The 25,023-nt window shown below is 42.4% G+C and overlaps 2 protein-coding genes across 5 annotated transcripts in view; one reads left to right on the forward strand and one right to left on the reverse strand.

Annotated features, from left to right (window-relative positions):
* The window catches only part of LOC148028455 (uncharacterized), a 76,078-nt gene that overhangs the window by 39,998 nt on the left and 11,057 nt on the right, over positions 1 to 25,023 (forward strand). For 3 of the 4 annotated variants that reach the window (XR_015692731.1, XM_087690256.1, XM_087690258.1), the window contains exon 2: positions 10,673 to 10,836. Coding sequence is in view for 3 of the 4 variants with exons in the window: in XM_087690256.1 (XP_087546382.1) it covers positions 10,673 to 10,836 (164 nt within the window). In the remaining variant the exon portion in view is untranslated. The remainder of the gene's footprint in view (positions 1 to 10,672; positions 10,837 to 25,023) is intronic. The other variant, XM_087690257.1, reaches the window with a different exon arrangement.
* LOC148028456 (uncharacterized) lies at positions 16,311 to 18,248 on the reverse strand. The gene has a single exon (XM_087689034.1). It carries the CDS (start codon positions 18,246 to 18,248, stop codon positions 16,311 to 16,313), a length of 1,938 nt encoding a protein of 645 aa, XP_087545160.1.

The following is a 25,023-nucleotide window of genomic DNA, read 5'->3' on the forward strand; positions in this document are numbered from 1 at the left end:
GTGCATGTCGGTTGCCCAATGGTCTACCAAGACTACAGAGAGAATGGCTATCTTACCAAGGGGGCTCAAGTAGTCACCCTAGAGAGGACAAGGCATTGGACAAAGGGTGCACATTGGCTCCCTAGTGGCCTACCAAGCCTTACAAAAGCGGATGGAATCACATTGTTTTTTTTTTGTGGAAATTAATTTTAGGGGTGGCAGCCGATTAAGTAATAAGGGATGGTATACACAATTGTTCACTTGTCCAAGTGTCCTAGGACAGATGATGAAATCATGCAATGCAAATGGGAAGGTATAAACTTGGGGGGGGGGGGAGCCCGATGTTGAAGTTAAGTGCCAAAACTTGTAGAATACCAAGAAGGATAGAAACCCCCTCTCAACTTGGATAGCGACGCTGAAGAAGGAAGAGGAGCCTGAGGATCTCGGTCTTCATGTGGTGTTGAGAACCATGTGGATGAAGATGATGAAGCATTCCTGGAAGAGCAAGAATAGAAGTCACCACCATGATAGTATCAAGAGAAATGCTGCTCAATTCGTTGTGGCAGGGGAAGCCTCCATGTTGGTAGAAGAGCAAAACTCTAAGTAGATGGAACCATGAAAGGAATGGTGTGCATCTCCTTTCTCTAGCTTAGGAAGGAATGGTGCAAGCTTGCATGTTAGCCCTACATTGAAATACAAAACCCTGCAAAAGAGAGAAAAAATCTGCAAGGATAGAGGTGAGTTGTGAGATTCTCAAAAAACAAAACTAAAAATAAAAGAAAGCAAAGCTAAGGGCAATGCAATGAACATATAAGTATGCAATGGAAGTTTAAAAAGGAAAAGGTTAAGTATGTGGCCACCATCGCGTAGGTGAGGTGGAGAAGTGGCCGTAGAAGGTGCAATGGATGCCCTAGGAATGGATGGGTGAAGTACAATAGGTGAGCCACTAGCGGACCAATCAATCAATCCTTAAGGAGTAGTGAAGGAGATAGGCTGCTGAGGTTGTCTGTGTGCCACATGTCTAGTAGCCATTGGGGCAGATAGAGCAAATGATGTAGCTGTGGGAGGCATAGCTCCACTGGGCTGGCTAGTCGAAGTGGAGGTAGTGGCGGCAGTTTGCCGTGGTTTTCTAGGAGAAAGACCTACGATACTCCTCATCTATATGGTCCGACCTCTGACAACGTGTGTAAAACCTATTTTTCTTAGGAATTTGTTTCCAAAGGGGTCATGTTTCTTTAGTTCTGTCAGAGGAAGTGGTGCCACCCTTGTTTTGGCTTGCCTTTGCATCTTGCAAGCTCTTGCCATTGGTGGTTTTCCTTCACGAAGAAGAGGCAACCAACCCTCGCCCCTCTGAATGGATGTGTGTGGAGGACTTCTTGTGGACTTGATTGTGTAGCCTCATGTAATGTAAGAATTGATACTAAAACTCGTAGAAGGTTGGCAATCTAGGTAGTGAGATAATGTGTTGGATAAAATGGAAGTATTTGTCGGGCAACTCGTTCAAGAAGAACGTGGTGTGATCGTTGTTGACTTCGGGGAGCTAGTAGTAGCAAACTCAGCCAGACCAACTCGACTTCTAGATCATCCCCTTCCTTAATGGAAAACTCTTGAAGCTCAAATTCGAGATTGATATGTGGAGTGTGATCTTGTGCTGCATAGCGGTCAATGAGATGACTCCAATGCTTGGATGCGAGGGGAAAAATGCTATAACTGAGAGTGGAATTCAGGAAGCAACCCTTGTATTAATTTAATATTGGTTGTGGCATTGGAGGCTCTCCATTGACAAATGTGATCAGGGTGAGCTAATCAAGGGTTTGGCATAGGCTCGGTACCAACCATGAGGTCCCAAAGTCTCTAAGATTCAAGTAGTTGTTACATGAAGTTTGACCAAGTGGTGAAATTCGACTTGTTAAAATGAGTTTTATTTGTGAAGGCATTTTTTGCCGTTGCAATAGGAGTGGTAGTGCTAGGAGATGGAGAAGGTGTAAGATGGGGGTAGGGTAAAGATGGAGGATAGGAAGGTAGAGCGGAGTACACTTGGGAAGTAATCTAAAGTGCCCACCATGCATATGAGAAGTGTGCATAGTGAATCTAGTGGGCATGGGCAAATAGGGGATGGGCATGGTGATTGCTTGAGGAGCCCATGGTGGAGGGATAGGGACATGGGGAGCAAAGGATGGAAATCCCTGTGTAGGAGTGACCCAAGGGATGTGGGACAACAATCCATAAGCAGAGGATGGATATCCTGTCAGAGTGCAGCGATGCGGAAGCGTAGGACAAAGACTGAGAGAGAGTGAATACTGAGAGAAGAGAGAGAGAGAGAGAAAAGGAGACAGTGTAAACGCAGAAAATCTATGGTGTAGTATGCTGTATAAGAGTGTAGAAATACACAAGGCAGATCTCAAGATCAGAATCTGAAATCGCTGAATAATGTGTACAGGAGTGTGCCACAAAACCGGCTATAAATAGCCGAAAAATAGGAAATAACTCCATGCTCCTCTCCAAGATTAAAGAGTTATACGAACTTGACACAAGGCCTAGTGGAGATAAAGGAGATGGATCGCCAGATGTGCCGGATGTCATAATCCCTCCAAGATCAAAGAGATGGCTAGTCTCACCAATCGGTCCAGACATAGTAGCACTCGTTGGAGGAGTGTAAACCAAACTGTACGTGATGCGTAAGTACTCCTCAAACTCTTTATTTTTAAGATGATCAAAATGAGAAAAAGAAGCTAATAAAGGTGAAGGTGTGTCTACCTTCTCCTCCAAACCATATTGCCTTCTCAAAGCCTCCAATGATGGAGAACCATGATAGAGTGTCATAGGATCCTTAGAAGAAGGTGCTTGAGATATTATGAGTCAAAATTGAGTTGTGTGTCTCTCTCACAAAGACTAGCCTTCACAATCGCCGCAAGATACTCTCTAGAAGAGCATTGGCTTTGATACCGTGTGAATATATGCTAGGGTTTGCATTGAGGAAACACAGCATGTATGACCAAGATTGAAACACAATGACTCAGATAGATATAAGAAAAACTCAAGCCCTAAACACAAAATGCAAAATGCAAAACACAAAAACTCAAAACTTAAACATAGAGAGGAGAAACTTTGAAGTTAATGAATGCTTTAAAAGAGTGTACAAATTGCCCAATGGCAGAGCAATGTAGTGTCGGAGAGTGACATCCATTGGAGACAGCTCCCAACTGCAGTAACCACTAGTCGGAGATGAGAGAGTTCTGAATAATGAAGCGCAGTAGGCTAGTCACCAAAACATAGCAATTGGAGGCTGAAATTTGGTAAATGTAGGCAGCAGCAGTGTACTACCAAAAGAAGGCTGAAAACCAATCACCTGAGGCAGAGAACTATCAGACGACAATATGAGAGGTGTTTGCCAGTTCTCTCTTTGTCATAAAAAAAAGCTAAAAAGCAAGTGTCCTCTCTTTTATCCCCCCTTGCAAAACTATAAATTGAGGACTTGGGAATGACCGGGGGAAGAGAACAAGAGCAATCTTGACGAGGACGAGATGTTGATCGGGAAGGAGGAGACTCTATTCTGGACGAAGAGACATCATTCCATTCAACCCAAGGAAGGGTATACACTGAAGGTCTCTCATCCTTTTTTACTCTAATCCAAGAAGAGAAGACATTGAAGAACTTTATCCTATTCTATCAATCCAGTTAGAAGTCATATCTCTACTCTCGTTCCTATTCTGTCTACTAGAGAGAGAGAAGTATTGCTTTCCACGAGGCAAGAAGAACCATCTATGAGGCCTACATCATTAAATCCCACAATAACCATCATCATCATCGTTAAGAGTCTTACACCCTTGCTAACCGGTATTACTGCCGTGTTCTTCTTATTCTACGAATCATATTTCTGTCATGGCCCCAAAGAAAAATAATTCAAAAGCAGAAATTGCGAATGACCCTACTAATGTGGAAGTAACAGTTGGAGTTGCGAGCACTACTACTGGAGAAAAGCGTTGTACTCCATGAACCAAGGGTAATGGCAGTCGCTCCTTTCGGACAAGAAGCCTCTCGAAGGATACCTCCAGATGTGAGTTAGTTGGTGATAGGTGACTGTTAGGTCAATTAGGAACCTTCAGATCGGTTCTTCGTGGGTAACGGCAGGACGCTTCCCTTGTGGGGTAGACCTAGGATTATAGAGGCGGGTAAAATCCAATCATTTTGGTTAGAGTACGGATGGCGACGGCTAGAAGGTAAATTTTGGGCGACTACTAAAACATTACTCATCACGTAATCAAGGCGGGTATGTTACATTGAGAGATGGTAAGATAATAGAGGCAAGGTGCCAACACCACTAATAGGCACAGAAGAAATGTGGCTAGTAGTGATGATACCTTTTGACAGACAAAGATTCTACAACAAATCACCTCGGGAACTCATATGGCTTGATGCACCACTATCAATGAGCCAAGGCTACTCAGAAGACGAGATAGTTGTAGAAGGCTCCTCCACTTGATAAATGTGTTTTAGAAACACGGGCTCAGCGATAGTGTTGGGTAACAAAGTAGAGGTGGACAAAGGCTCTGATGTAGATCCACTCTTTACGCTTGGACGAAGGTGAAGGTTATTTCCTCTAGTACTTCTCCTTGGGGTTTCCACAATGAGGATACATGGGATATCCTCTACGCTTTCCCATAAAATCTATATTAGAGTTGGAAGATGACTCCAACGTTTTCCTCTTGCCTTTTTTCTACTTGGTGTGTTGTGGACCAGTAGATGAAGACGAATAAGCATAACCATGTTCACGGCCTCTGTAAGAACCTATCTCACTATGATATGCATCTTGCTTAAGCACCAATGGGACTAGCTCTTCCCAAGTGAGAGTCTCTTAGCTACGAGAAGTGAGATATTGGTGTAGAACACATCATATGTCATAAGAGAAGTGGCATAGCTAGGTCCTTTGAAGAAATGTTTGTACCAAGGGATGCAAGCTCATCTCGAAGCTCCTTAATTGTAACAAACCTTTTGTATGTCAATTGTTACCAAGACATATTGGCTCAATGATTCCAAATTAATTTGATGCTCATATACTTTGAAAGGTGATTTGTATTATTTAAGTGTTTCAAAATATGATTAAATGTTTATCTTTCTATTTAAGGGTGGCCAATGGCTAGAATGCCCTATAATTATACTTGGGTCATCTTGACGAGATGCCCAAGAGAAATTAAAAGTTTAGTCGAGCGGTCAAATTGACCGAAAAGCTCAAATGACTAAGACTTTTACAGTCAGATAGTCACATTGGCTAGAAGCCCATATAATGAGTGGTTTCAAAAAGTGAAACTAGATGCTCATGATCAAAGAAACAAACCATGATTCGGTGAACCTATATAATGAAGCTCTCCAGAAGCTAAATATGGCGACTCCTAAAATTTAGGAGGCTACTATTTTTGGAAGTTACTCAAATGGAAATTTCATTCACGTCAAAGGCTTCGGAATTTCATAAGGAACAATTTTGTCTTTAGCAGTTGTCTCAAATTCTTAACCATTTGAGAGATTATTAGAGTAGAAGGTTTGGAAGCTTCATTTTCTAGAAAAGCGACATGTGTCGTTTTGAACACTTATCATTTTCAACAAACACTTGTCGCTTTTGTGGCCTCTACATTTCACTTTTGAGCACTTGCACCCTAGTCCACATCTATATATTGGAGATCTCTCTCTTCATTTGCTGAAATTTAAGCCACATGCTTTGTATTCTGCTATTTATCTCTCATCCAAGAAGCACTTTCTATTTAGTTTGATCTAATCTAAGCACTAAAAAAGAAAAGCAGCTTACTGTTAGAGTTTTCAAAAATTAGGGTTTCAAAACTCTAATTTTCAAAATTGCAGCAAATCAGCCTTTTGTATATGATTCAGGCACTTGGTGCCCGTGGTTTTGTTTCAATAAATTCTTGTAAAGGGGGAGGGGCCGCTTCCCCTCTCAATGTGGTGTTGACTCCTCTCTCTCTCTCTCTCTCTCTCCTAATTTTCATTGTGATAATTGATTGAGTTGGTTAAGTTAAAAGTATTGTCATTCTCATGTTGTTCCCCGCCCTTACATCCATCTTGTAGATGTGATCCCTCATCGCAGGGGAATTTGTGATAGAAAGCTATTGTAGCTTCAACTCAAGAGATAATCTATGCCTAAATGTTTGGATCTGGAATAGAGATGCCAATCTCCTCCAAACCTCTGTGGTGTTGCAGATACATCTAATACACATAAGCACATAATTTGTATAACTCGATAGAAGAAAAGAGTGGGCTCTGTCATGCGACCGATCCCATAAAGTTGCTGAATCTGCGGTCACATCATTATGAGGATCCGCGGTAGGTCAGGATATAGGGATAGTAACAAAATCCCAAAGGTCATAGTTGTTGAGGAGGCACTCCATGCGGCACGACCATAGAGGGTAGTTTCTTCCATCCAGCTTGTCAGATGCAGATAGAGAGGGTAGGATTGGCACCTTCTTAGAAGATGCCATCAATGCCAATTGGGGATTGGAAGCTTTGGAAGAATATAGCGGGAAAGAGAGATAGGATAGTGGTTGGCCTGAACAGTTTCGAACCACACGATCCCCCATAGCATGCACGTCGGCCATAGATGTCCTTCAAGAAATACTTGCAAGAAAACAAAAAAGATGTTGCCATTGGGATGTTCTCCACCTGTAGGGGTCTGTTGATTTGTGGGTCAACAAAAGAAGTATTTGCAACAGTGGAGAGGAGGAGTATCAGAGGTGAGAGAGACGACTCAATGTGGAGTAGAGAGGGGCAGATCTGCAAAAGGCAGATATGGCTACAATAAATGCAGTCAAATAGGTCAAAAATCTGTTGCCCAGGTAGGAAAGGGTTTGCTTGGCAAAGAAAGCGACCATCCAAGAGAAAACACAGCAAAAAAAAGTCTGTCTGCCTGTAAAAAAACAGGCCACCCTGCACAGAAAGGTGTCACTTAGCCTGGAAATGTGTTGCCCAGCCTGGATAAGGCCGCCCGGGTGTAGTAAAGAAGGTCACCCAAGTCTGTGTGAAGCCACCCAGTGCTGGAAACTGCCCTTGGGTAAAAGAAACAGATTGGAGGGGGGTAATGTGCCTGAAATGCAGGTCACAGAACCTGCAAAAAAAGTGCCACCCAGCATGATTAAGGCTGTCCAGATCCAAAATGCAAGGGGCAGATGTCCTGTTCCCCTGGAAATCAGGTCTCCCAGCCTGATATGGTGCTGCCTAGGTGCAGGATGATGGCCTACCCAGCCAAATGCAGAGCAGTGAAGGCTGTCTGCACTGAAGTGCAGGCAGCAGATGGACTTGTCCTGCAATAAATGGGGTCACCAATTAGGAAAGAACCCCTCTCTGTTCTCAAACGCAGGTCTGCAGCCCCCAAACTCTAGCGATCAAAAGGGCTGGATACGTGAAGAGAGTGCTCCTCTTTGAGATCTCCAGCTCCTGTGCGTGGCTTTGATACTATGTGAGAGTGCTCAAGGGAAAGAAGAAAGTGGACACGGAGAGGAGACAAGGAGAGAATGTAGGTGAGAGAAGGAACAATGTGATTGCAATCGCTGAAGGTACAAGGCTGTAATAGTCAGCCCAAACACAGCTCTACGTGTCAGTGTGGGTGTGAGATGGTAGCAGGTGGATGTGAGAATGAGGAGGGTTGGTTGATTACGAAGGAGCAATGATGGATAATGAGAGTGGGAGGGCAAGGCGCCTGTATATGGGCAAAAAATGGCAAAACCCTAAAAATGGCCAAAAGTGCCAAAAAAGAAATGCTTTAATGTGCCTTCCATCTAAAGTGTCTAAAACATATAAAATGACAGCCAAATGTTAAGAAGACTGCTAGGGTTTGCACTGAGGACACATAGAGTGTACGACCACGACAGAAACACAAAGACACGGACACAAACATAGAGGGCAAAACTCAAACCCTAAACGCAAAACTCAAAACTCAAACACAAAAACTCAAACAGAAATAGAAGAAGGGAGAGGGAGAACACAACTTTGAAGTGAATGAATGCTGTAAATGAATGTAAGAGTGTACAGTGTGCTCAAGGGCAGAGCAATGTCGGAGTGTGACGTCCACCGAAGACGGATCCCAAGTCTGTGACCACCAGTCGGAGTGTAGGAGTGCTGAATAGTGAATGGCAGCAGGTTGATCACCAAAACACAGCAGTCTAGAGGTTGGAAACTAGTAAATGCAGCAGTGTACTACTGATTGGAGGTTGGAAACTGTGCACAGTCTGTTGTAAACAGCAGGCTGAAACAATGTCTGAGAGTGTCAGGGCCTGCAATGGTGAAAATGCAGGCTGGCTGACCTTGGAGATGATGGACAGCAGGCTGAACAGCAGTCTGGGATAGTTTGGAGCAGTCGCCAGCAGCTGAGAGCTGTCGCCTACAGCAATGGAAAGGCTGAAGATGATGTGGCTGAAGTCGATGATGGCTGGACAGCAGATGGAGGCGGTCTGCAGGCTGGAAACTGGGTGCCAACAGAAGCAGAGGATGTGTGGGTTGGTGTAACCTGCAAAACAAGGATGATTGCTGGATGGGGGCAGCCTGTCTATTTATAGATGTGGAAGGGCGCCCCAAAAATTAGGGTTTCCACTAAACTTTCTCGAACCGCTCCCCATTTTAGGGTTTCCACTGAACTCTCTCGAACTGCTTCCTGTTTTAGGGTTTTACTCTAAAAGAGCATTTTTAGTGTGTTTTGGGGCTATTTAAGAGGCTAATCAGCAAGTAATGCATATTTTAGCTCAACACCAAATACAGTGTTAGAGCTTCTAATGTCCTCGTTTGAGGCTGACCACACAAGACACACGACTGCTAACACAATAAGCTCACAATTAGAGGTTCAATAGTTCAAGTAGATAGTTACAGAGAAAAGCATGCAAGAGGAAGGAATGCAAAGTGAAGTGAATGCAATGGCTAAGCATAACAATTGATGTGCATGAACCTTTTTTCGAGAGAAAACAAGGCCTTTACCACCAGCTAGAAAACATGAGGTCAAGGGGCTATGAATCAGGTAGATGAATGCAAGAGGAGGCAAAACGAAAGGAGCTGCAGCTGAAATGGAGGTGGAGCAGATGAAAGCGCAGGGTATCCAGCATACAAAAGATGGAAAACAAGTTGACCAGCCACTGGCTGACGTTGCCTCAGTAGGAGGTCTTCCACACTAGAGGGAAGCTAACAGTAGATAGTTAGAGAGAAAAGCAGGCGAGAGGAAGGAATGTAAAGTGAAGTGAATGCAATGGTAAAGCATAACAATTGATGTGCATGAACCTTTTTTCAAGAGAAAACAAGGCCAGATGTACCACCGGCTAGAAAACATGAGGTCAAGGGGCTATGAATCAGGTAGATGACTGCAAGAGGAGGCAAAACGAAAGGAGCTGCAGCTGAAATGGAGATGGAGCAGATGAAAGCGCAGGGTATCCAGCATACAAAAGATGGAAAACAAGTCAACCAGCCACTGACTGACGTTGCCCCAGTAGGTCTTCCACACCAGAGGAAAGCTAACAGCAGCATATACAGCCCTTCAATCAAGAAGACAGGCTTGTAGCAAACCTGAGTCAGCAGTCACAGCAGCAAGAAACACACTAGTACTAGGGTACTTGCGTCCTATACCATATGAGGATGGGATAGGCAATGGAAGCAATAGAAAACAGATATGGACAAGAGAAGTAAGAAACATGAACTCAGAGAATGAGGAAATGGGCCCTTGAATCCATATACCAAAGCATGAGAACAATGAATATAAAGTGCATCAGTAGGGGCTAACCACCAAAGTGTCTCCAGTCTCCCTCTCTCCACAGGATGTAGGCATCTGGAATGAGATGTAGGAGGAGAGGAGCATACAATGTATAGGCAACAATGAGAGCCAAAGATGGCAGCAGGTTGGCCAGCTGTAGGTGCCCTCAAATATGGCAGTTCGGCCGGTAGAAACAGTCCACTCATCAATAGAAACGTGCTGCTCAGCTGAGTAAGTGTCCGCCTACTACCTAGCTGCCCTACTAAGTGCCCACTAATGTAGTGCATAAACCCATGAAATGTACAAAATTAACACTGCTCCAATTCTTAGTCCAGAGAATAAGGCAAGAGCTATAGTGGCATTGTTTCAATCCATAGATGAGATAACTCAAAAGAATGAACAACAGAGCTTGATCACAACAGTGACCTTGCCAAGTGTTTGAGGGGGCAGGAGCCTAAACTTACTCAATATGCCAGGTAAGCATAGGTGTCCAACACGTGATGAGAACCCAACAACACTTGAGCACATGATCTCCCAATTTTGTTTGAACAATCTTTGCTTGCTCTTCTCTCTGAAGATGGAAATCATGGGTAGAATCAAGAGGCCGAGAACCAAAAAGGTGCTTTGGCACCAACTGTATGATGAAACCGAGGAATATATTCAGAATTGTGTTGTGCCACTCATTGATTTATTGAAAATGTACCATTACTGGTCCCAAAAATTTGCAGATGTTCCTTTGTGGCCTGGTTTATTGTTGGATTGTCTGCTTCCTTTTTCATGGCTCCCTAATGACAAGTGCTATCATATGCTGGTTTCTAGAAATAAATTATGCACACTGGCAAACATGCGAAGTTTTTACTGTTTCAAATACCTGCATGCATGTTTTTCTTAAAAGTTAAAACCCAGTCAGGTAACTGTGAAGATGCAGCAGCAAGTGACCAGAATGTCTCCTCAACCCTGCAGGTCCAAGTATTGTGCATGCTCCGACTTTCGGACATGGAGTCAGTTGCTATATCAAACTTTCATGCTCTTCATCCACAGGCCAAAGGTGAAGGATTTGGCAGGATTTTTCGGTCACCCACATTGTTTGAAGACATGGTAAAAAGCTGCCTCCTTTGCAATTGCGGGTATTTTTCCTTCCTTCTCTAGAATTTGTATATTTAAAGGCGAGTCCCAACTTGGTCATAGCTTTCCGCTGCATTTAGCAATGGTGTGCTTTGTGGTTTCAATTTCAGCCAGACACTGCACATTTGCAGATTGCTCATGTAGAGCATTTGGAGTTCCACATATCTGTCATCAGTTGTGTGTGCTTGCTCACTGTTTTACAGCATTTCTCTACCACGTTAATTTGCATTGCTGCCATTTCTGCTATATTCCATGCTGCCAATCATTGCATGTAACCATTGGGTTACTTTGTTGAATTGCTGCAGCAACTTTTCATTCTCAATCAGCTTACTTAAATGTCTTTATACTTCACACAAACATGCAAGTAAAGTATGTGCTCTAGTAGAAGGGCTAGGAGCTCCACTTTCCATGCTTGGAGCTTATAAATACCTTTTCTTCTTAGTTCACTTAATAGAATCATATGAAACTGAAGAGGATCCATGTGGAAATCATCACTTGGAAGGAAGCAGGTAGATTTTCCAATAACCTTTATGATAAGATCAAGTCACTTAAAGAGTTATTCAGTCCCAGCCTCTAAGCCAACAAACAATGCCATCAATTGAAGAATCCAAGACTTCCTTTCTTCAATGCAATCCTGTTTTGCAACTTTCTCTAGTGTGAATGATGGTCCCCTTTTATTGGCCTCTCAAGGCTGTTTTAACATCCTATGCATGACCAGAGGTGCTGCTTTAGAGAAAAAGTGGAATGTTAGAACTCTGTTCAGCTTCATCTACTTTTTTGAGGCCTTGAGCTTATCCCTGTTCACACAAAGAAATATCAATTTGCAGGCTTCAAAAAGTAATTGTTCTTTCAAGGACCATTGCCAGTCTGCAAAAGTCAAAGGCCCTGATTATCAAGAGGGCCATTCGTGTAAGACTGCAGAGAGACTCATAGAACACATGCTCAAAATTCGAACATGGAGGCAACAGAGAACATTGAATAGTGGAAAGGGCTGGTGCTCTGTTGGTTGAATACAGCACCTCTGAGGGTACAGCTGTAGATAAAAAAACTGACTCACTGATTGGCCTAGATCAACAATAAATAGCATAGATTAGACTGGCCAACCAGCATTAATCAATATTGGAAGCCTCATAATATAAGCAGCTTGGACTGCGTTAAAACTAATGCCTGAGGAATATAGAAAAATGTTGCTAAATTTTATGGAAATAAAGAGAGACATGCTACATGGATCATCAGTGTTCATGGAAATAATGTAGCAACCTTAGAGAGCCAAACAAGCAGCTGGGGCCTTTGATGGTGGCTTGGGAGATATCAACTAGATCGACCTGAAAAAAGGGGATTAAAGTTACTTAACCTTTTGTAGCTTAGAACAGCACGATGGCCACTTGGACAGTAAGACAGTAGCACCTATATCTTGTGTGGCTCTGGATGAGGATGTGGAGAGGCTCTCAGAGATAGGGATGTTGTCACAGGCTGAATGATGGTGCTGGCAGCAGAGGAATAGTTTGACAACTAAGGTGTAAGTATTGGGATACACGTGGGATGAAAGGTGGTTCCTCTTGGCTCCCTTTAAATAGAGTTGGGCTGTATGACGCTCAACAAATTTTATTTGAATGGTGGGTGATATGGATGCTCAATGAAAGCTTTTGAGTTATTCTGTTTGGGTTATATGAGAGCTGAACAAATTCTGCCAATAATTAAGGACTAATTTTGACCTAAGTTTTCGTAGATTAATGTAAGATCGATAGGAGAGTTCGTTGTTTGTAAGGATTTGGTGTATGTTGTGGCATAGGTTAGAACTCTCATGGCAGTGCTTGAGTGGTGTGCATCACTAGAGAGTAAGAGTGATAGGCGAATAAGATGGTTGAGCCTATGACAATAGAGGAGAGTTAGTGGATGAGCCGTGAGAGTTTTGCATAGAGAAGGATATATCCATATGGGGATAGGGATAGTTTTCAGAGAGTTTTGCATAGAGAAGGATATATCCATATGGGGATAGGGATAGTTTTCAGGTCGCTGGTACTAGCTAGGAAGAGAATTTTGACATGGCTAGAGTATGTAAGTACTAAACAAATGGGGCATAAGTTTTGGGTGGAAATTGTTCATATTGCGATACACTTTGTATGACATAGCCCTTGTGTGAGGCTTACATATTGTAATCCTTTTGGTTTTCATTTCAGAGCTTTTAGTAGTGATGGTTATGTCCCTGATTTGTAGCATGTTTCTTTGAGGGGGGTAGGCCAATTGCTAACCCTAACCCAAGGAGCACATCTTTATCTGTGTACCAAATGCTTCCAAGGCCTTTTAATTATGGACCTTGATACCCACTCTACAGCTATCTAGTGGAAATGCCATTTTTTAGGGGTCATGTGGTAGTTTTTTTGCTAGACAAGGTGTGTTTGTATTCTTGTAAGAGGAGCATCCCATCCCAACTCGGCACAACCATGCTCCAAACTGTCGGCTACCCTTTTCAATTCAAGGAAAGATTCTTAAGTAGTTTGTGACCACTCTAGAAGTTGGGTATTAAATGAATGCCAAAGAGTTAAATGAGCTTAGGATTAGAAACCTTACACAATTGAGTGATTGGAATTAAATGGATCATAAAAAATGAAGTCTTGAGTAGATGGTACCTTTGAGTGCAAAGCAAGATCAATTGCCTAAATAGTCACTAGTGTAAGAAAACATTTGAGCATAGAATGAGCTCTCCACCCAAGCATGGTTTGATATAAATTCAAGCTTGCTATATTTGGATCCCACTCCTATTTTGGGAGACAATCAATGACATTGGAGTGTTTGGTCACTTGAGACTTCCATGATTCCAACCTTATGCCTTGTGTGGACCACGATTGGGTATGTCCACTGACCAATCACTCACATAGGCAATCATGTCTACCATATGTTCATGTCTATTGTGTGTAGATATGTGTTTGTACACTGTATTATGAATTTGTTGACCCTCGCCCCCTCATGAAGTATTTTCATCCTTCAAAACAAGACAAGGATATCTGTGTTGAATCATGCTCACTTGCTATCAAATACACCTATCTTCATGTTGATCTTTCCACTTATCTAGATACCCTTTATACAAAGAAAGGCCAATCATTTGCTCCTTACGAACTGAAATGCTGTGGTTCATGCAGTATTGAAGACGGAACAAAAGAGTCCATTAATGTTTGCTCACTAAGTTGGGTTCATCTCCCAATTTCTACTTGAGCTTACTCACATGAAGAACTGGGCGAACCTTGATCCCATATGGAAGTGCTAAGATTTTGATTTACTTGAATGCTATTGCATTTTGAAATGACAAGGATAGAAGCTAGTCAAATGTATGTTGATCACCCAATAATATGGGTGCAATTAAATACAATCAATGAATGATGAATCAGTTAGAGGCTGATTGATGTAAAATGTAGGCATTTTTTGAGGTAGACACAAAAACAAGCATCCTTTTTTATGTAGAACTCCTTGATAAAGCTAGAGAGACTAGCCCCTTTGATGCTGATCCCTTAGTTAAACCACAAACTGAAAAAGTAAGCTAGATATGACTGACTTTCTCTTGCTTTTTTGCAATGATGATGGATGATACTGGCTGAATTGATTCGTGGATGCAATCCTCTTTTTCAGATGGTTGTATATTTTCGATTGCTGTTGATGCTGATTGCTGGCAGCCTATAGGCTGATTCAAAGTGGCTGATTGGCCAACCAGAGGCTGAACTTGTTAGCAGTCTAGTCAGCTCATGAGTGAGTTTGGGCATGAGGTTTAGTGGGCCAAATATTGTAGTGACTTTAGGTATTTTTCATGTATCATGTTTATGGCGATTTTGGCATTTATTGCTGGCCAACCAGCATTTAATGCTGGCCGACCTGATCACATTTATGGCATATTTTTGGCCTATATATTCAAGCTCCCTCCTCCACAGTCTTCATTCATCACTTGTAGATTCTAGTCCAGACCCTGTTGGAAAGAGGGGAGCCAGTGCCAATGCCCATGCATCTAGCAACTCACTGTTGTATGCAACTACCTTGTGTGTGGTATATGGATCCCATTTCCTAAGCATATCTTTGAGTTCTCCCTTTGAAGTGTTCTTTTGTTTTCTTTTGTTTTCTCTTTTCTTGTGTTGTGCAATCTAGTACAAGTCTTCTATGCTTCCATTGTTGCACCCACTTCTGACATGGTATCAGACGTCCATGTTCAAGCTTTGGGTGCTGTTTTATGCTGTGGACAGTCTGCTCTCATAGTTTTTTGGTGCTAATCTGTCTTTATCTGTCTGCTGAACTCTAGGCGATGAGTTTTTGGGACTTTTCAGACGTCACTTCTCTGCATTTTTATGCTGTTGTTTGCATTTTCTGAAATTTTGCATTATTTTATTTTGGTGACTGCATTTAGTGCTTGTCTGTCTACATTTTGCTCTGCAGCATTTGCATTTGCATTTGTAGCATTTCGTGCTCCTGTAGGTTGGGCGACAATGTTTTCAGCCTCTATTCAGGGTTGATGGTTTTTGTCATTTCGATTCTCCTAGATTTTGCAGACATTGTGTGATCAACTTCCCTTGATGCTGCATTTGAACTCTTACTTTGTGCAGTTTGTGTTGTGCTTGGCTGCACTCTCTCTTTGTATTCTTTATCTTCTCTTCCTATCCTCTCTAGATGGCTTCTCCATTTTGCTCTACTGATGAAAAATTCTATAGCCTTGATTACTTAAAATGGAGTGCTGTTATGAAAGCATGGTTTGTGTGGAAGTGAATGTGGCATAGAAACATGAAACGGGGAACGGGAATGGGGAACAGGAACGGGGACGGATACGGGAACGCCAAACCTAGGGAACGGGGACGTGGGAACGGGAACGGCATTTAAAAAATCAAAATTCATGAAAAAAAATTAATATTTCACTGATAATCCATGTGGACTCTGGGAGTCTGGAGTGTTAAAACTTAAAACCAAGGTATATAATCCACAAGGACAAATCATTTTAAGTTTTAACTTTAAGATATCATGCATTATTCTAAAACTACTCATTAGAAATTGAATTGCAACTTACAAGGCTCAAGAGGTAAGCTATTCAATTATAAATAATAAAATCCATAATATATATGCAAAAAATCATAAATGATAAAACAATGAACAATGAACTAAACTTAAAAGTCTAAGCTAAAAGAACATGCCTATGGTACCATTGCCAAAAAACTTAAAAGATTACAAATATGAAATTGAAGTCTAATCTTTGAAAGAACATGCTCATTGCCCCAAAAAAGACTGCAAATATAAAGTCTAATCTCTAGACTAAAGCAAAATGCGGCATGCCGCATGCCAAAATAGCCCAAAGGGCAACTGCAAGACTGCAAGACTCAAGTACAAGTATAATATCGACATGGCACAACTGTCAACAACCCAAGTGTCACAGTGTCATCAATGATCATAATATCATATATAATGTAAATGTGTCATGTATCATGAGACTCGTGATAAGTAAGCTAAATCAAAGATCATGATGGGGCTCTGAGGCTACTCTAGCCACTCCTGAAGTGCCAGCCTCATCATCATGTGTACCATGAATTGCTGCATCTCCCTCAACATCAGCATGTGTCTCCTCTTCTTGCTGCATCTCCCACTCTGTGAATGGATCAGGCTTTGTTGTCATACTGTTACATAACATCCTCAAATTAGCACTAACGAATACTAGATCGTTTGCCCTCTCCACACCAAGACGGTTCCTCTTCTTTGAAGCAATGTGAGCGTAGGTACTCCACAATTGCTCCAAACAAGAGGAGCTAACTGACTGACTCAAAATACGGATGGCTAGTTGCTGCAACTCAGGACCATCCGAACCATAGTCCTCCCACCACAAAGCTGCCCCAATCTTACAGCGATCCTCCTGTGCATCCCTACAACCAAAAGAACCCCGAAAGGTCCTATAACATGAAAGCTGATCTCTGATCTTTCGTCTAGTGCCATGATCAGGCACTAGACGAGACAATATAAGTCTCCATGCATCCATAACCTCACTGTCATTCTCTTGACCCTTGCCCTGGAACTCAGGATCCACAACAAATGCAGCTGCATGCATGGGTGAGCTATAGGAGTTCCTCGTCACAACTAAATGGTGTATTTCCTCATACGCCTCATCATTTGGTGCCAACTCCTGCAACTTTTCATTCAACCTGTCCATAGCCTCATATACCTTGCCAATGCAAGGTTGCATAGCATCCATAACCCTCAATAAATGTACAATGGGTGATACCATAGCATCTATCAGCTTTACATCATCCCAAAAAGTGGAGTTATTTGCTTTCTCCAAGTATAAGATACCTGTAGGAGTATCTGCCAATGTTGATGAGGTAAACTCATCACTAAGAAATAACTGCCTCAAGGCACCACTGCATTCTCTTAACCTGCCTAGCATCAAGAAGTTAAAGGCAAATCTGGTATCAGAGTATTTTAAAAGTGTCTTCTTCGACCGCAAAGAAAAGTGATGGCGAAGAAATTGGTGATTCAAAACAAAGCTAACCATTTGAGCTCCTTGCTCTATGACAGGTGCAATCCATGACAGGTTACCAATATCCTTTAGTAGGTTGTTCAAGCAATGAGCCATACAATATGAAACTGTGATATGTGGATAATATCCTTGAATAATAGCACTTGCTGCCCTATTTGCAGGCTCTCCATCTGCAACAAATCCCACAACATGCTCTGGGCCAATAAGCTCAACACCTGTAACCCACTCTGCTGCAAGTACATCTGCTGACTTTCCTGTCCCCGATGCATCATGTGAAGATATAAAATACATTTCCCCACGAGAATAAGCAACCATACCATGAATGGATCGCTTGCGTGTATCACTCCAACCATCAGCAATCAAGGAAACTCCATTTTTAGCCCACATGCTCTTTCTAGTCACTGCTGCTTGCTCAACAAGGAGCTTTTCCTTGTCGAGCAAAGTGGTGCGTAAGGTCTCTGATGATGGAGGTACATACGAAGGGCCATACTCACCAATCTTCTTGCACATCAATTTAAAATACTCTGACCTGGCTGCACGAAATTGAATGTGGTCATGATAAAAAAAGCGTGCCACTGATGTATCCACCTCTTCCTTCTTCTTGGGATCCCAACTAGCATCAAGTGTGCTTTGTCTACGTGCAACATGTGGCGTTGTTGATGCCATGGCCGATGCAATACCTGTAGTAGGTGTGGAGGTAGCACTTCCTGATACTGACCTTGCTCTAGATACATCTGATGGGGATGGCGTCACAAAAGTTGCAGGGTCAACTGCAACACGTCGTGGTCTAGATGCAAGATAAGCTTGTTGACCTGCTACACGGTCACGAAGCTCCCTTTGCTTCTCCAAGGTCACATTTGGACAAAATTGCACCTCTGAATTTGGCTCATGTAGGAGATGAGCTCGGACCTGATTATGCATAAATATTAAAATTTAAAATGGAACAAGTGGCAATTGGTAGTCCATATTGAATATTCTAATATTTAAGTAACTTTGAAAAATTAAAATCAATAAAAATTTGAAATACAAGTGCTCGGCTCAATGGATTACCTTGTTTGCTCCACTAGTTCGCTTGTATGGGCAAAGCTTGCAAGTCCATGGTCGAGATCCTCCACCACTCAAAGGGCGGTCAGCATTTACTTCTTCCCACCATGACCAATCATCAGACCTTCTTCCTCGACCACCAACCCGACGAGCGGGGCGGGAAGATGAAGCCATTTATGATTTCAGGCTGAAAATTGAAGGCCTTAGGTTCAAGAGTCGAGAGAAGGAAAATTTGAAGGCTGAAAATTGATTATTGAAGGCTCGAGAGAAGGGAGAAGGCTCAAGAGTCAAGACTCACTCAAGAGTCGAGAGAGAAGGGAAAGGGAGAGAAGGGCGAAGAAGAAGAAGGTTCATGGAAGAAGGAAGAAGAGAAGGGAGAAGTGAAGAGAAGGTAGAAGGAAGAAGAGAAGGTAGAAGGAAGAAGAGAAGGAAGAGAAGAAAGAATAAGAAGAGAAAGAAAAAGAAGGAAGAGAAGGAAGAGGTTGGAGGTGGGAGGAGAAAGAAGAGAAAGAAGAAGAAGGAAGAGAGGGAAGAAGGTGGTTGGGCCTAGGGGCAGGAGAATTGGGCCAGGCTGAGGCGGGAGCAGGAGAAATGGGCCAGGCGGGTGCAGGCGGGAGCAGACGGGATGCAGGCGGAACGAAACAGAACAGCGCGAAAACGAAAACAGGGCGCGGCGAAAACTGGGCGCAGGTCACTTGCCACGTGGCGTTCCCTGTCCCGTTTCAGACAAGGAACGTTCCCTGTCTGAAACGGGACAGGGAACGTTCCATTTTTTGGAAACGCGGTCCGAGCCGGAAACATGCCGGGGATGGCGATTCTGCGTGCCGAGGGGCCGTTCCGGCCGTTTCCTGTCACTATGGAATGTGGTATGTGGTTTTTGCAGCTATTGAGTGTTCTCAGCTTCCCACTCCTTTTCTAGATGATTGAGACTAGGACAACCATGAGGAAGCTGTGCTTACATGGGATTTGATGATGCTTGTGCATATTTTGCTCTTCTTCGTTGTATCTTTAGAGAGGTTCTACTTAGCGGTCACCTCCTGCAAGACAACATCAGTGATATGTGCCAAGCTTCAAATGTTGTATGAGGCTCCCTCGACTATGCATGTAGTTATCCTTTGGACAACTCCAGTAACTAAAGTTTGAGTTGAAGGTTACTATTCAATTATTTTTACTTTGTGTACACATATACAAGATCAACTTCGTCACGTGTAGTTTGCCCTCCCAGAGGCACATATTGTGGGGATTGTGCTCTATAAGCTCCCTTCGGAGTTTGATGGAGTAGCCAATGCTTTGTGGGCCTAGACGTCATTGATACCAATGAGCTTTATCCATATGTCCTCAATGCTACTTGAACATGAGGCTTCTTTGGGGTTACAGGGGAGGCTTCCATCTAAGTATGGTGGCTTCAATGAGGCATTTATAGCTTTAGAGAGGGGTGACAGGAAGAAGAAGTTGAAGGTCTAGTATTATCACTGTGATAAGAAGGGACATTTGTGCAAGGATTGCAAAGAGTTAGCGGCTTTCCGAAAGAAGAAGAAAGAGAAGTAGGATATAGACCCCTCCATCGAGTCATCATCCTCCTACGACTTTGACTTGGATCCTCCAGCCTAGGCCAAGGCCAAGGTGTGGAAGGGGTCATCTTCTTCAGATTGAGGGAAGGGCTTGGCTGCCCAGCGCCCCTCCTTGTGTTGCCCAACGCCCCTCCTTGTGTTGCTTTCTAGTGCATGTGAGATGGCCATCTCTCATGACTATCTAGTGCCAGAGAGGGAGTGTAAGAGGGTCGTGAGGTGGCAAGGAAGCCTTATCTATATTGGTATACGAGTGCATAAAATCCAGAGAGGGACTTCCGTAATGCATTGATGGAAGTTTAGCAGGTTTTCAAATCTTGGAGTTGGGATTGACTTTCAAGTTCATGACGTGCCATTTCTTGATAGGGAGCGAGATTGGCTCTTACTTCGAGCTCACATGAGGGGACACTTTGCTGGTTTGGCTAAAGGCAGGAAATCCATGGTTATATATGCTTAGAGGCATTTTTGACAAGATGGTCTTGTATGCTACTATATGGCATTGATGACACACATAAAGAGTTCTCATGGTTTTTCTCTATTTTCAAGTTCTGGTACAACCGGTATCGATATCAAGTTCTTTTCAAGGCACCTTGGTGGTGGCTTGATCACCCTTTGCTTGGGTATCCATGGTTCTATTTTGGTGGTCTTTGTTGTATGGACTATGATGAGTCATTATCATTGTATCATTGTATTGCATTAGATCACCCATGATATGAGAGAGGGTGTTAGCAGTCTAGTCAACTCATGAGTGAGTCTGAGCATGAGGTTTAGTGGGCTAGAAATTGTAGCGATTTTAGATATTTTTTGTGTCATATTGATGGTGATTTTTGCATTTGTTGTTGGCCGACCAACATTTAATGTTGGTCGAATTGATCACATTTATAGCATGTTTTTTGGCCTACATATTCAGGCTTCCTCCTCCACAGTCTTCTTTCATCACTTGTAGATTCTAGTGTAGGCCTTGGAGAGAGAGAGCTCGTGCAAGTGCCTATGCAGCTAGTGACTCACTATTCTATGCGATTGTCTTGTGTTTGGTATATGAATTCCATCTCTGTGTTCTCCCTTTGCAGTGTTATTTTGTTTTCTTTTGTTTTCTCTTTTCTCCTGTGTTGTGTAGTCTAGTATAGTAGTCTTCCATGCTTCCATCGTTGCACCCACTTTTGAATAGAACTTTGTATAGATTTAATTCATAGGGTTGAGAATTGATCTGGAGGATGAATTGAAGCAATGACAATAAGCAAAGTTGCAACAAATAGAGGAGGAGAGCAGCCAACATCAATCACAGCGGAAAACATGGTTTGGTGGTGTGGCTAACGAGATTTGGTTCAATCAATCCAAATGTGCTTGAAATTAGGCTAAGATGCAGTGAAAAAACTGGGCTGAAGGCTGAAATTACGTGATGATGCTAATCTGCATGTTGTAGGCCAATTCATGACAAGGAGACACCATTTGGTCTTGAAGCTTTTGTGAGATGATAGCCTCCTCTCAAAAGCTTGAACTTGCTATGATATTTGTGCAAAAAATATGAGAATAGAGTCAATTCTTCATACAACCATAGGCTCCTATAGATCCAAGCTTGCTGTATGTTGATCCCACATGCACATGTACATATGCTAACCAACCATTTCCATAGACTGTCTTGCCCATCATACGGAGTCTTGATCATGGTCATGTTCAATTTGTATCATATGCAATAGAAGGGTATTTATTGTAGTGATGACTCTTGTTTCCCTTGTTCTTACTCTTTTATCTAATGCAAGTATATGGTAGGCACTAGATGGATATCAAGGCTATTGTCTCAATCAAGAGAGACAATAATAGATGCATGTGAAACAACCCTAGAGATGTATGGTTGCAGTTTTAGAGAACAAAGTGTATTGTTTGGAAGGCCTTGTATGGCCTTAAGTAGGCACCTAGAGCTTGGTATTGGTCTTTAAAGTTTTTATTTTTATGAAGTGGATTCTTTGTTATGTCAATATTCATTCCAAGAATTGATGATGCAATTTTCCTCGATTTAGTGAAAGCCATGTGATTAATATCAGTCATCGATTGAGAGTTATATTTTAGATGCTTGATTCAACATTGCAACAATTGTTTCTTGGTATGGACGTTTTGTAGTGTGAGCATGGCCCATCAGAAGTATTGTTTCGGCTACTTTTCCTATATGGCATGGCTGATGGACTTGCGTCACTCTCAACAAGAAATTGATTGTTGATGATGGTTCAAAGATGTTTGATTAAGCTTAGCTTGATTTTCTCTTTTTTGCGATGTGGTATGAGTCGAGCCATATTTTGATATGTATTTTTCCTCACCCATGGTATGTTGCCATGAAAGTGCTATGTTGTTTTTGAGGACATGCTTAGTTGGGTCTTTTACAAGTGTACTCTCGTTTACAAGTGATGATAGTTACCAAAAACGTTTTGTATTGTCTGGTGTTTTGAGGTTTCAAAAAATGTTATTTATTATAATTAAAATCACTATATATTAGCAATATCAAAGGAAGAAAGGGATCCATAAAATAAAAGTTTTCATTCCACCTAGATCCTAGAGTCAAAAGCCCACACATAGTTTGCCTTTATACCATAAAATGTGGCCATTTCTGCCACTGTGTCTAGGCGTGTTTCCATGTCTACTTAACGACCAATTGTATGTTTTCCATCTGTTTGCATGTGCATGTCACTTTGGAGCGTGTCTATGCCTCGAATGCCACATTTCTTCCCCAGCTCCCTTGGATTCTAAGCTCCATCCAGCCCACTTTTCACTCTTTGACTTGGCCCTTGGATTCCAATTATGCTCTTGGGGCTCTTTTTTTCCATGCTCCTCTCTTTTTCCACCTTGGATCTCTCTCTTCTTCTACACTCTTCTCTTCAAGCAAGCTACATGTCAAGCCTATTCCACCCCCTCTCTCTCTAACTTTCAAGCCTCTCACTCTTCTCTCCTCCACCCGAACTTCCAACTTCCAAGGTGAAGCCTTAGTCCTCCATTGGCATTATGACTTGTAAGGAGCACCAAGCATTCAATTTGCATGCCATCTATGTGGAGAGGGACAAAAAGAGGTCCAACTTCCACCATTGGATCTGCAATCATTGTGGAAAGCGCTATACTACTGGTGCGATTTGACTTATCCAACATCTTTCCAAGACGAGGGAGAGGGGGAGCAAGTTGCTCTATACAAGGAAATCCCTCAAAGCATTGTGGATGAGATTCTCATTGCCAAGATGAAAGGGGGATCCACTAGAGGAGTAGAAAGTGGTGCATTGGCACCAACATGTATGGCTACTTATAAGGAAGCCTCGAATATAGGCTTATCTTTGAGGAATGCCTCCACCATTGGCGGTGGTGAGTCCACATCAGTTTTTGGCTCTGGCAAAAGGCAAAGAGTGGAGGCTCATGCAGCATCGGAGAGGCAATTCTCTCTCTCTCTCTCTCTCACGATCGAGACCTCTCTCTCTCTCTCTCTCTCTCTCTCTCGATCATGCATGGGCTAGTTGTCTTTCTTAGAGAAAGGTAATGACTTGAGGACATTAAGATTGCATACACGGTGATTGAGTGCAATCTTGCATTCAATGTAATGGAAGAAGATGGTAAAAGCCATTGCCAATATTGGCTCATGCAAGTGTCACCTACAATGATGTGAGGGCGAAGAAGATAGATGAAGAGAAGGAGATGATTAATAGAGCCTTTGACCCTATTTGGGGGTCGCATGAAAAAATATGGTTGCTCCATTCTTGTCGACGGATGGAGTGGCCATTAGAAAGAGGGCATCATTAACAATTTGTTTCATGTTGACTTGGCATCTTTTTGTGGGCCGTAGATACCAGCAAGAGGGGGAGGAAAATGATAGACACATTCATCTACCGTCACATTCAGCAAGCTATCATCGAGGTATACATTTGTCATTGTCCTTTTAAATTTGTTTCCTTTATAATTTTGAGTTTTGTATTATAATTTAATAATCATGATGCATAAAACCTCGGCTCTCTCTCTCTCTCTCTCTTTCCGCCCCCCTCCCTCGAGCCTCTTATTCTCTTGAAAGTTGATTCTTGAGAGCTCCGTTTAGACCAGCTTATATATTTGACTTGTGCTGTCTCCATGGATAACCACAATGTAGTGCTAGAGAAGCTAGGATGCTATGTAGATCAAAGAAGACATGTGGTATTTACTTCTCCCACTTGTTGGAGGAGAGAGTTACTTATGAAGCCTCTCGTTTGGTGGCAAAATTTTGGATACGCATTGGAAACTCTTTATCCCTTGGCCATGAGAGTCCTTGTTAAGGATTGCTCTTTGGGTGCATGTGAGAGAAACTGGAGTGCCTATTCTCTCATTCACACTAAGATTCACAATTGGCTTAGTACATGACAGCTAGAGCAACTAGTCTATTGCCGCACTAACTTATGCATGATGAGGGACATGATAAGCATGAAAAGTTCAAAGCAAGTAAATACTTAACCATAAATTTTAAATCATGATTTATATATTCAAAATGATAAGTTAAGTTTTAATTTGTTGTTTTGAACTTTATACTTTACAATTTAGTATTTACAATCTTATATGAATTGTGTAGGTGAATATTGATACATTTAAGTTGATGGGCGACACTTTTCTAAGTGTGCATCAAGAGGTTGATGAGGAGGATGAGATGATCTTTGCGAAGCTTTATAGAGAGCTTACAGTAGTAGACCCTTATGATACTCACAATCAATGTGCTTGTGGGTGAGGAGTTAGAATAGATGGCGGCAGGGGTGTGGTCATTTGGCACCCTTCAACATTGAGGAGGGGTGGTTTGAGTGGCTTGCAAATATATATGAGGTGGGGTTCTAGTAGCTCTAATCACGTGCCTCATGGTGATATTCCCCCCTTTCCTACACAACCATTGCCTAGGGAGCCATCATCTAATGACGATGGTAACCTCATTAGTGAGGATGAGCATGAGAGTGTCTCACTATCCAATGCCAAGGACTTACGAGCTATCTTCAAACTCTTGATGAGCATTGTCACGAGGACGTGAAATTTTATTGCTTTGCTTAGCATTTGATTAAAAAATGAAATGTGTAAATGTGACTTGCATATATGAGGTGCAAGTC

Source organism: Lygodium microphyllum, chromosome 12, assembly GCF_053477565.2.
Source record: "Lygodium microphyllum isolate KBCC chromosome 12, Lygodium_microphyllum_v1.1.10, whole genome shotgun sequence".
Lineage (NCBI taxonomy): Eukaryota > Viridiplantae > Streptophyta > Polypodiopsida > Schizaeales > Lygodiaceae > Lygodium > Lygodium microphyllum.

Bases quoted from the DNA above. Each gene is read 5' to 3' on its own strand.
- LOC148028456 (XM_087689034.1), bottom strand. From the start codon at position 18,248: ATGCATAATCAGGTCCGAGCTCATCTCCTACATGAGCCAAATTCAGAG.